Source organism: Poecile atricapillus, chromosome 14 (genome assembly GCF_030490865.1).
Source record: "Poecile atricapillus isolate bPoeAtr1 chromosome 14, bPoeAtr1.hap1, whole genome shotgun sequence".
NCBI lineage: Eukaryota > Metazoa > Chordata > Aves > Passeriformes > Paridae > Poecile > Poecile atricapillus.
In genome coordinates, this window is record NC_081262.1 from 5,024,985 (window position 1) to 5,038,106 (window position 13,122).

At 37.9% G+C, this 13,122-nt stretch overlaps 1 protein-coding gene across 11 annotated transcripts in view; it reads left to right on the plus strand.

Moving 5' to 3' along the window:
• The window catches only part of RBFOX1 (RNA binding fox-1 homolog 1), a 788,876-nt gene that overhangs the window by 719,890 nt on the left and 55,864 nt on the right, over positions 1-13,122 (plus strand). For 9 of the 11 annotated variants that reach the window (XM_058849299.1, XM_058849301.1, XM_058849302.1 and 6 more), the window contains one exon: positions 4,639-4,719. The exons of the other annotated variants lie outside the window; for them this stretch is intronic. In XM_058849299.1, coding sequence (XP_058705282.1) covers positions 4,639-4,719 — 81 coding nt within the window. The remainder of the gene's footprint in view (positions 1-4,638; positions 4,720-13,122) is intronic. 11 annotated transcript variants of the gene reach the window in all.

Consider the following 13,122-nt stretch of genomic DNA (forward strand, 5'->3'; position numbering starts at 1 on the left):
ATTTATAGAGATCCCAGATAACTGAAGACCCTCACAGAGCACTTCTTTTTAAATTAACAGCATATTTTAAAGCATGCTAAGTCTGTGTACTTTGACTATTGATAGTGAAGGGCTAAGAGAGCACTTAACTACTATTATGTATTCAAGAGAGAGGCTGTAGAGGCTCTCTTTAAATTCCCTAGTCAGAAGGGACAATAGAAGCCAACATACACTATTACTGCACAACAGGAGCCTTTTATTAGGTGTTTCTGATCCATTTCTGCAAGACATCTTGAAATAATCCACCACAGAACAATATTTCAGACCAGAACAAAAATAGTGCTATTTCTGTCTGAAAATGCCAATATTAAATTACACTTTTAGAACAGCAAACCAAGAGTGGACATGGATCTTTCATACACTTGCAAATCTCCTGATTTGTTAACGAGAGATGCAGCTTTATGGTTTTCTTCATGCATTGAACACCAGAGCATTCAGGAATAATAGCTGCTGTAAGAGGCACAAAGGAAAAGAGTGATCAGAATGATCAGAATTAACTCAGGGAGAACTAGCTATCACCCACCTGGACTGGGAAAAAAAGAAAATGAAAAACAATCACTGAATTCAATAAAGAATGGGGTTTTTTTTAGATTTAGATTACACTTCTAAAATAACAGTTCATAATAATGTAGGCAAAGTGGGACTCAAATAGCTCTGTTTTTTAATCACTTTTTTCTGTGGCTCTGTTTGGATTTCTTTGTTTGTAAATAGTATTAAAGAATGGATGAACTGGTACTTAGTTGTGAGAGGCAGTAAGAAGCTCCTTTTGATAATACAACAGAAAAAATATGTGTAAAGAGGTTTACCTGGAAAGTTGAGAGTACAAGGGATTAGAGTAATGGAATCATCACTAAATCTCCCTGTGTGTAGGAAGTTACTCAGTTCCTGTATTCCAAACACTCATTTTAGGTACCTGTGCCTAAAACCCAGTGCAGCCCATATTGAGTTGGTTAATTCCTGTCTCTGGAAGCATTCTGTGCTTACCCTGGTGAGAAGGCAGCAGCTGGGAGCTGCAGAGAGCCCAGCACCCCTGCCACCCCCTGTTCTGAGAGCTTTCCGTGGAGCTCTGCACATTTTGGGCTCCTGGAGTGACAAGAACATTTTTTTTCCCCGTGTCCCAGGGCAAATCCCCAGTAGGCAATGTCTGTACTCTTCTTTTTTGTAATGAATGTAACGGAGAATAAATACCAGCACTGTAAATTGGAAACTTTTGGTTGAGGAGCCGAGGGACTCGTGCCGTGTGTAGGGTGAGGGGATGCATTGTGGGCTCAGTTCTCTGTCGTGGTTTATAAACTTTAAACCATTGCCAGGAGAGCTTTCTAGAACTTTCATCTGCTTCCTGTGACAGGAGAGAGCCGGGCCTGTAATCGAGGCCTTGCACCATCGTTCATTTTACACCAACAACATCACTTGAGCTAGTGGTGTATGTTTTTATCTACAGAAAATGTTATTTCAATTTATGCTTCCTCACACAATACCATGAGACATTCCAGCTAATTGTGTAAGTTCTTTTCCACTAATTGCAGATCTTTACTCCCAAAGCTGCCCATAGTGCTGGCTACACAATGGTTCCAGTTAAAAGCTGGTTTTAACAGAAAGGGTTTAAAAATCCTTTATAATTTAGTGGGTGAGTCCACATATTGATCTTGGCACTTGGAGAAATACAGTGATATTTTTTTTTTAGCTGTGTTTTACACAGTGGGGCAGTGAGTACTCTGTGCAGCACCACGAGTACGTTCATATTTCTGTAGATTAGTTTATCTGAATCATGTAAATAACTGTACACAAAAAACTTACTTTTGAAATATGAAAAAATGAGGGAAAATGCATTTAGTCAGAGATCTTGAAACCACTGGGAACTGAATTTTAAATATTCTAAAAATATTAATGACTGCACATCACTTTTTTTCGCAGTCCTGAATATTTTTAGAGTAATTATTTCTCAAAATAACTGTGGTGCTTCAGCAAAGGACCTCATCAAACAGTGCGTTCTTAATCATGGGCTGGAGGAGAAAACAGTGGAGGAAGAGAAGGATGAGTGGGAATAGTCTTTGATCTTGGTTAGTCTGGTTTTGGCCGTGCTGCCAGGCAGAATTCCAGGCGTGAGGCTGGGTCTCTGCAATTCCCCCAGGCTGGTCCCCTCTCTGTCCCCTCTGCCTCTGCTCCCTCCAAACTTTATATTAAAATCCTCTTCCTTAAAAAAAACCCAAACAAATTCTTTGTTCCATCGCACTAGAATTTATTGTTCTGGAAGAAAAATAATACTTTTTTTTTTTTTTTCCCACTAGGGAATTTATAAATTGTTTCTGTGTTCTGAGGTTTATCCAAAATCTTACTGTAAATAATTCAGTCTTCCCTCCGTTGTATGAGTTGCAATTTAAATATTTTTAATACAAAAATCAGATGCAGAAGAAAGAATCTTTTCTTACTAAAACAGATTTAAAATGTTCCATATTTTTTCCTAACAAAATCTAATAATAATGTTTTAGTTATCAGTATTAATATTATGTACAAATTTAAAGGCAGATTGTCAAAATATAATTAGAAGGCTCTGTTCAAGAAATTAAATACACTCTAGTAGCAGAGATGAAAAAAGCATCTGTTTTGAAGTACTTTAATTAGAAATTAGACGAGTAGGGAAAATTAGATTTCTATGAGATGAAATCAGAAAAGATATAAAAATCTTAGCTACAAAAAGGAAAATACCTATGGAGCATGGAGGAAGCCAAATGTTACCTAGGATTTGTGGTGAATAATATAAATAAACTGTAACCTTTGACTTCTAAAAATCTGTTTCTCTGTTTTCTACACATACTTGAAGTCATTATAGTTATATTATTCTTAAGACCTAATGAAGATGACTGATTTTCCTAATGTGTTTCTCTCAGCTGGATGAATGCCTCTGGGTCTTCAGCTCACTTTCATTTGCAGGCTTCTGCAGTAGCTCAGCTTTTGAAGCATCTGTGGTGTTAAATTCATCCATATTCCAGCGTACACATTCCTGGGGTCAAATGACTGTGTGGATAGGGCTTATTTATTTATTTTTTTTAATATTTAAGCTGAAAATCCTGCTTGTAATTAGGCTCTCAGTAGCTGCAAGTTTATTTGCCAGCTTCCACACAAGGGCTGAAGGCTGAGATATCAATACAGTCAATGATGTGTTGTCTTAAAGTAAGGGAGAGAATGAGCTTGTTTTATGCTTTGTCTTTTGTATTAGTTGTGGATGGCTGGAAAAAAGCAAGCATCTCTAAATCCTGCTAGTTAACGGTGTGCTATTGTCTGGGAAGGTTAGGAATGTGGTAATTAATGAGATTTCCAGTAGTCACAGTCTTAAATTGCATAAATTACAAGAATTAGTTTATTATTCTTCAGTATTTACAATATTTCTCCTTCAAGTGACAGCTGCAAGCAACAAAGAACTGGTTAATGACAGAAATTTTTTAAAAATATATTTTGAGAGAGCTCTGGCCTGGTGAATGGAAGTTGAGAATTGCTTCTGTAATACTGTGCAAATTGTGCCCACCATTTGTACTTAATCCTGTCCTCCCAAACACATTGGACTCAGCTCAGTGCAGTTCCATTGCATGTCAATGCACAATGGCTAAAGTTTCACGAATTCCATAAAGATTTGATGGGTTTGAATTGTGTGATTCACAAATCCTGACAGCTTGAGGCATGTCAGTGTATGTGTGTACAAAATCCTGTGTGTGTATATACAGATCTATGCACATATATCTGCAAAACCAGATGTCTCATGTCCCACTTTCCCTGGTGGACTGCATTCCAGAAGTGAAAAAGTTTCTTTCCTAGTTTGAAAGTTCAGTTATTTCAACCTCTGATCAATGTTCAATGTGTGTTCAGCTAAGACTGCTAAAGTGCAATTTTAAGAAAACCTGACATGTTTTATTTAAGTTAATTTAAAAGAAAACAAGAAAATAACCTCAAACTAATGTAATTTGCTCAAAATGAACATTGCAAAAGTGTTGGTTTAAATGGTTTTAGTTATTGCTTTTACTTTTATTCATTTGGGGGGAAAAAAAATAGTTTTATCTGGTTTTTGTTCTTAATCCTGCACCCAGCTTGTTTACTGTAAAGTAATGTATTTGCACAAATATATTTGTGCATTGCTGAGTTGAGATGTGTCGGTGCTCACTTAGCGGGAGCGATGTCCCCCAGCTCGGTGGGGGCTGATGTCAGTGCTGGGAATGCTGCACATGATTTTGCTGCTGTGTTGGCTGGAGGAGCTGATTCCAGGCAGGGCTGGGGGCTGAGGAGCAGCAGCTGGGTGGGGAGGGTGGCTGGGTGCTCCCATGGGCAGCACTTTTGGGAGGAGCAGGGTGAGATGGAGAGAGAGCGCCAGGCCGGCGGTGCCCGCGGGGTGCCGGTGGTGCCGGTGGTTTTGGGGGCATGTCTGTGTTCTGCTTTTGCCAATGTCAATGTGTTCATTTGGGCTCTTTCTGCTTTGAAGTCAAAGGACAAAAAGCGCCCCCGGTTCAGCGCACCGCGCCGGTTGTGACTTGATTTCTGTTTTGAGATGAAAACTGAGGTTTAGTTGAAGTGTTCCAAAACCAGATACCACTCTCTCTCTCTTTCTTGTAGGCAGGGTGCTGCTGTGCCAGGCAAACCAGGAGGGATCTCCCGTGTACAGTGCCCCCAGTTCACTAGTATACACATCCACAAGTAAGCTAGTGTTATGGCTCGTTTCTTGTTCTGTTTTTGTGACAAAAGCACATTAATGTGAATTAAGCCCCCTAAAAATGTCAACTTTCCCAACAGCTCTGGTTAAGGTAAATGTGGTGTTTATAAACATATGTAAGTAATGTCAACAGATAATTCAGTGTTTTCATTTGCATCTTTGTTCTCAAAGTATATTTTATTAAAAAAAAAAAAAATCCTACATTGCAATGTTGTACAGAAATGGTCAAAAGCTCTACAGTAACAGTGACAGCTTTTGGAATCCAGTCCTGTTGTGTGCTCTGCATTTTGTGTAGAAGATGCTGTGTTTCTTCTCCTGTCCTGCTCACAACTGTGATTTAATACACAAAATATCTGTTACCATGCCACCATTTGATTGGGTCAGGAAGCAATTAGATATGAAATATTTTTTTACAAAAGGGACAGCCTGTATGAAAGGGGGGAATTTTGAGCCATAAAAAATGCCCTAATAAAAGGAGCAGAGACACGAGCTGACATGATGGATGCTGCCATCAGCCATTTTTCTGTACAATACTTGGAGTGGAGATGCGTCCTCTGAAATTCTGAGCAGAAACCACTTCTGAGAGTGTTTTACATTGGATTGGTTTTACCACTGGTGCTCATTCTGGCATCTAGTGATGAGAAACCTGGAGCTGAATGCAGGAGCAGGAACTGCTGCTCACAGCAGCCCTGGCTCTGTGTTCATTGTAGTCCTCTAAAGAAAATACATGGTCTGATTTAACAGCATTATCAGATATGCTCTTTATGAAGATTTCATTCAATCCAGCTCTTGGAGCTTATCTAAACTACTAAAATAATTATTTTTTAAATTAAAACCAGGAATTAGGACAAAAAAGTTCCATAGTGATCATCTCTACAGTCATGTAATTCTCTTATGTCAAACAATATCAATGGCATCACTAGAGCTGCTGCTTTTCTGGGATCCCCTTTAAATGAGGAGTCTGGAGTCTACAAATGCATACTGAACTAACCAAATGCATCAAGTGTTTTAAATTGCAAATTAAATTGTCACTTAAGTCTCCGTTTGCTTCCAGGTGCTCCAAGAATATTTTCTAATATGTCACCTTTCCCTAGCAGTGGGTTTTTTACTCCTTGTAGTAACACAGAGATATGAAGTACTTACAGTTTAAATTAATGCTCCCTTTTGGATGTTTTTAGTGCACTCCTCCTTTTTGACTGACAATTGTTTTCCTAGAAAATGATCCAAACATTTCACTTATCTCACTATTAGGGAGCTTCTTTTAAAGAAGAGGGGACAGTGTTTGTTATAATTTTCTGATAATTGCTCTTCTTTGAAAGCTTTTAATAAGTTTACCCCGTTGCTTCCACTGTCTCACTGAGTTGTACCCCAGGAATTTTATTGCTGGGATTGCTGTTTCCATCAGATGATATTTCCACTAATATTGATTCCCTGAAGAGACACTGTGAGCAAGCTGAGCTCTGGAGTTCACTGTTTCCATTATGTCTCCTGAGCCAGTCCTGTTGAAAAACCTTATTTTGCAGTGGTGCTCCTTGAATAATGATATCCTAACAAACACCTGTTTGTTTTCAATTATGCCAAATACATAAATAAACAAGCTTTGCCTATCTGCCTCCCACTGGGCAATGTGTAATACACAGTTTCATAACAGGCATTGCTGGTAGCCCTTGCAGCAGAAATTATTACACGTTTTTTGAATCTGTGTGTTGGCAAGTCACAATTTTTCCTCTATTATGTACAGAATTTCCTTGCCAAAATGCAGTTTCCCCTACAGGGTCACAACTCCTAATATCACAAAATTACTACAATTACTAAATATTGTAATTAGGTTTTTTATTTCTCTCTATTACAAAACTTTCAATAAAGATGTAAAATAGCTTCATTTCTATAGGAAATTCCACTAGAAGTGAATAGAAATGAAGGTTGACTTTCGTCTCATTTCTTTTATTAGTTTAAAGATCTTCTATATTCCATTTTTGTGCACATTTGTAATATTGAAATTATAACTGATAAGTCAACATTAGTGTCTAGGAGATGAATACTTGTACTATTATCATTCCATGTAGACAACAATATTGCAGCCTTCCTTTTTGAATAATTTGTTAATCGTTTATTCTGTTACTGCTGATATTGTAACTGTGTGATATTTTACAACTGCTTACAATGTAAGAATTAAAAGGTTTTCAATTTGGAATGATTTTATAACAGAAGGGAAAGAGTCTGCTGAGGTTTTTCTAAAGCCATCTGAGATACTTGAAGTTCACGGTGTGCTAATGGCATTTAGGAGTTTACAGGTATTTGGAAGAGGATAGTCCCTGTTTTTCACAGTGTTGCCTAACTTGACTGTTCATCTTTTGCTCCTGGGTTATAAGGCATGAAGGACTGGAACATGGTTTTAAGATGTATTTTTCTTAATTTGGCTAGCTTGGTTTCTCACTGAACTTGCTGGTTTGTAATTTGTAATTTGTGATTGTACTGGCCACTGGTAGCCTCTGATGACTCCGAGCACTTTTACCCACTGGCTCTGCAGAAAGCAGACTGCAGTTCTTGGAGCTGCTCTTTCCCTTCTGATATTTCATTTCTCCAGGATATATTTTATGTATCACACTATACATTTCCCAGCACAATGATTAGTTACACCTCTGAATACGTCAGGAGATGGAAACATGGCTCTGCTTCCTTCCATCACTTCTGGCCCTTCGCATAATACAGAAAGAAATGAGCTGTTTCTTCTGCAAGCAGTGGAACAAATCAGCAGCAATAGTCTCTCATGCCTCATCTGTTGTCTTATGCTGAAGGAGAAGATGGGACCTGGATCAGTTTTTCATTTGCACATCTATTGTTGGAATAGATTTTTTTTTTTTTATGTAGAAAGCAGAGTTTCAGCATGCCGTTGTGTTCCCATCCCTGGGTGGACAGGTCCTGTGACAACCACGGCCACGAAATCCAGGCAGGAAACCTTGGCTGCTGCAGATTCCCACAGGATTGGCATCTCCAGGGCAGAACTGATGCAACAGATTTCATTAAATCCTTCATCATTGCCGTAATGCAGACAAGTATTGGAAGGAGTTATATCCAGCCAGGAATGATTGGAGTTCACCAAATCCCAGTGAGTCAGCACTCACTGGAATCTTCCTAGAGCCCAGGATATCTCACTGAAAGTAAATGAAACAGCTTGGCTGCACATAACTGATGGTCTCTTTTTACTCACACTTCTTTAGAATAGTTGCTTCCACAGAGAATTTTAAAATCCTGAAGAAATTTGTATCTACTGGTAAATAAGAAATGTGTCAAGAGTAGTTCTGGAACTTTTCCAAACTGAAGCCACATATGAGTAGGATGCATGAGAATATTAAGACACTGATGGACAAAAGGAAGATTCAAAAGAAGAAAAAAAATTTTGTCCCTGAATGTGTGTATCAGTTTTCTGCCAAGGACAGTAACACAGCTGGGTATGTATGGTTCAAAAAGGCAAAAATACAAATCTGAATTTATGCAAGAACTTTTAAAAACTGTGTTGTGCCTATTTCCCCCCATTTTTCTATAACAGAAGTGTCTGAAAACGTGAATGAAGTAGAAGTTTATCAGAGCCAAAGCATGGGGAAGAAGGAAGATACGAAGTTGCAGAATTGCAAAATAATTCAGGTTGGAAGGACCAGGTTGTGCCAGAGCACCTCTAAGGATGGAGATTGCACGATTTTATGGGGTCATCCATTCCAATGTCCTGGCAGTGGAAACCTCTCTTGTTGCAAGTCATGTTTGTTGTTCCTTCTCTTCCCAGCACATGCCTGGCTCTGTGCCCTGATAAGGTCCCTGTCCCTTGGCAGGGTGAGGAAGAGGAGATGTGTTTCCAGTAGAAATCCTTGTGCTCTGGGCTGGCTCCCAGCAGCCCTGGGCTCAGCCAGCCCTGGCTGGGGTGGTGGGGCAGCAGCCTCAAGCTGTGCATCCCATCCCTCAGCCACGTCCAGCTGTGCCAGCCAGGCCCCTGGAGGCCACCAGGAGAGAGATGGAATTTAAAATTCACAGGGAAGTTCAAAGGCAGCTAAATATTTTTTTACTCTCTAAATCAGCGCTTTGATCTCTGAAACTTTTAGGTTTTATTTTAGCTCCAAGTAAGCATTAAGATACTCAAGTTATTGTGTGTGTAGCTACTAGTGGATTTTTCTGAGCACAATGGAAGGGATAGCTCACTGTTAGCTACATGGGTAGCTCACATATATGGTAAAATATCTGAAGTTTCTCCAGGCCTTTGTTCAGAACGATGTGCAGATGAATACTTCTATTTCCCAAATGTTTAGCATGCCCATAAAAGAGAATTTTGCCTTGACTTCAGTAAGTACATTTTAAACTGAAGTCAATTTTGGCTTAGAATTCCTAAATGTTAGAGTTGTTTCATCTTCAGTGAGCCTGCTTATCAGCTCCTAAATAAATCTTTCATACTGCAATCAAGTGATAGAATTAAAAGAAGAAAAATATGAAAATGCAAAATCCGATATTAATTCGTTTTATTTTATCATACTCAAGGGCAAATGAAGTTGATGGCCCATTTTTTAATTGATATATTGATTACAGTTTTGGAAGAAGCAGTGGTGGAATTCAGCAAAAATGATTGAGGTGGTACAAATGCTTATAAATCTGTCCCACATTGTTCGTGTTCTTTAATTGTAATTGTCTGATAAAACTTCCATCGGTTTCTGTAATTAACCTAATGGTCTAAATGAATTTCCAGATCACTGGTTATTCATTTCAATATAGAAAATGCCATTACATTGAGTTTAATTAATACTAAGTAAGTTCACAGTCCATTGTACCATTAGAATAGAATTTTATTGTTTTAACTGTTTAAATTATGAATATTATTTCTTCTCATCTTGTTTGTCCCATTTATGGACTTGAGTGTTCATTTTATATTCATACTAAAATAGCATAAACCCCCTATAATTAAAATATTTAAAACCCAATGCTCTTCAAGCCCAAAATATCCTCAAAATATCAGTGCGGATTTTTTTTTTCTTTTATTTTTTATTTATTGTTTCAACTATTTTTAAACAGAATTCAGTCAGTGCCAAGCTCATAATCCCATGATATGGCCTAGAACATCTTATTTATCTTGATATTCCTTTCACAGAAGTACATATGACAGATAAGCACTCACCAGAGGATACTTTTGCTTTGCGTCAGACAGATATTAAAACAATAAACTATGTTGCCCTGGGATTTTGGCTTATGAGCGACCAGGCAACAACAAGGCAAAGATGAGATGTTTTTGAAAGGTGGGAAGGCAGTTCTTTTGGAAAATTCCCTGGAAACCTTTGGTCCTGTAATATTTTTGACAAGAAGTATTTCTAATGCTAAAGTTTGTGGGGTTTTTTTTTAAACAAATCAGGAAAACACTTCAGCTTCATTCCTTCAGAGCAGACATTAGAAATGTCCCAAAATTATCCCAATATTCTTCTTATTCCATGCATGATGTGCAAAGAGAGAAGGAGAATCTATGGCACAAGCATAAAGTATTAATTACATGATGTTGGAATTTTGTTCTCTGTTGAAAATATTAGCACTTACATATAGCAGACATATGTCCTAGTTATAAAAAGTGGTTTTTTTTCCTGTGGGTGTTTTGTTTTAATTTATAGATGGTGATGGTTCAGAATCTTACTTATAGAATAAATGGGGAAAATCATAAATATACATTTTTTATTTATAAAAAGCACACCCAATAGTAGGATTTAGTGTGTTTGAGGACTCATGGTGCTACAGAAATGAAAATTAAGTCAAGCCCGTCTATGCTATATGTCCTTGCTTTAGAGATAGGTTACTTGGCTTATGAATTTTAGTAAACCACCTAAAAAATGCTGTATGAAACTATTTTCATGTTGCTTGTTTCAGTGAAGACATTCCAGGTTTTATTTTCCTGTGGCGTTACTAATGGATTGAAGGAAGACCTTTGGCATTTCTATTATGTTCTGGGATATTTTCAATACCAACAAAATTACCCAGGGAAAATAGAAATTTTCAAAAGGTGATTCAGAGTGCGCTTCTGAGCCAAATCATTAGGTGAAGCATTTGGTTTGGAAATCTTGATTCTGTTGATTTTGTCAGGTTTAATCTGTTGCACATTGCAATTACCTGAAAATTATATTGTAATGATGGCAGTTTGTGCCACTCCAGGCAGCTGAAGGGTAGGTGCTCCTGGCACTTGGTGAATCCTTCTCTGGGTTTTGTGTCAGTCATCACTGACCTCATTCAATCCAAATCTACATATATTGCAATGATATCAATGAATAATTTGTTCTGATTTTATTGTTGTAGTTTTTCTTCATTTAACTGTTTGGTAGGCTTCCCATTTGGAATTAGAATATGGGTCAGGAACAGTTTAAAAATGAGTATTCATGTGGTAAAAATAATTTGCCAGATCTTCAGTACTTCTGAATTGAATGTAGAAAGGTTCTGCAAATTAAAATTTTGATAGGTCTGTTTTCTCTTGAGCTAAATTGGAATGGGATGTCACTTCATCACTTATCAGTGCATTGTACTTACACCTTATTGCTTTGTAGGAAACAGGTAGAGCACCCCTGCAAAGGAGGCTGTGACTGGGCCATTAATTAGCCAAATTAACTATTGTAGGGCTTCAGTTCCTGACTAAGGGTGCAAAAATCCTGCCAAAGAGAAATGTCTGTACATCTGAGAAGAGCAATCCCATACATGATTTCCAGGCTACAAAAACCTTATTACTGAACATTTAGGGGTCAAACTATCTTTTGATGTACTTCCTGAATTAATTCCCTTTATTTATGAAAAGAATCTCCCCATAGTAATCAGGAAAAAATGTGCTAATTGCCCTTCCCTTTTGGATGTTAAATACAGTAGCTTTAAGTGAAAGCTTAAATAAAGAAGATACCAATACTAAGTAGGAAGGGAATGGCTTTCCATAATTCCCTCCCCAAGGTATGGAAGTGTAGAGAAATGTTGATGTCATCTCATGTTGAAATGTCTTCAGAAGGTTTTTTAGCTCTGTTCTGTCCCGTTGTGTTGGGCCTTGCTGCGATGCAGGATAACACCACTGATTTTCAAGTAAGATAAATATAATACAAAATTTAAATGATTAATTAAAACTGTATTCATATGCATTGCATTATAGTTTTACATATCGCCCTCTTTTTAAATGTAAAGTCACCCTCTTTGTTTGTTTTTTGTTTTTTGGGGTTTTTTTTTAGTGTTGCCTGAAATTGCTCCTACAGCATTTTTGATGTTCTGTATCAGTATACATTGTCTTTCTGCAACTATTTTCAGGATAACTCTCATTTTACCTATGCCCATCTATATTTTAAATGGTGACCTTTAAGTCATCCCTAAAATCCATTGTGTGCATCCAAAATCTGTAAACGTGGCTTTCATTTCACTCCCACAAATGTGTTTTTAAGGGCTTCACCCTCATTCTTCTGTTGATCTGTTTAGTGCTGGAACAGGAATTTGGGAAAGAGAGACACATCCTGATTTGTGTTACTGGAGGATCGTTCCCATTTATACATAAAACACATTTAGACCCTACATGTGGGTAGTAGGAGATAGCTGGAAAGATAGTAAATAGTGGAGAATGTCTCTGTGCTTTAGTTCAAATAATAAAAATTGTGTGTGGCCAAGGGCAGTTGGGAACTTGGGTGCCTTCCCTTGGTGTTCTGCTGTTGGTGGACACACAGCACTTGGCCACTGGCAGCAGTGGTGACAAACCTGTGATTTAGGGCAATAGGACTCTTTGGACTCACTCCTTTCAGATTGCAGCTAAACAGTGAGAATTACATGTCCTAGTTACTTTTACTATGTACATGGAATTTAGATAGTGAGAATTGCACTCAGTATTATCTTGCATCATGTTCTGTGATGCAACTGCACATCAGACTTCTTTGTGCACAGTCCTGGCTGCCACCTTCCCTGGCTCTGCATCCTGTAACCTCTGCTGGGTCACTCTTTTTTAGTACCCACAGTGTTGGCTGTACATCTCAAATCACACTGTCTGTCACACAGCAAACTCCTTATTTTGTGCTTTTCAGCTTAGTCTGCAAGATTTGGTTTCAAATAAAGGCACACCTCTATTTTGTGATGGTTGTTATTGAATCATGGCTCTTTGAACAGTTCTGTGTACAACAAAATTCAACCTAAATTTAACAGATAGTAAGTGCTTTTTAAGAATTAACATTTTTAGTATCAGTATGTCTTTGCAGGTGCAATTCTTTGTTTTGACAATTTTTCCTTTATGGTTTGGATTAGGTTAACAGCTGGGTTTTTCCTCTATTACTTCCTGCCTAAATTGTTCCCAGTGCATTCTGACAGTGCTCTTTTTACAGTTTAATAATTCTGTTGAGCTTTAGGAATCCTTGTGTCATCTA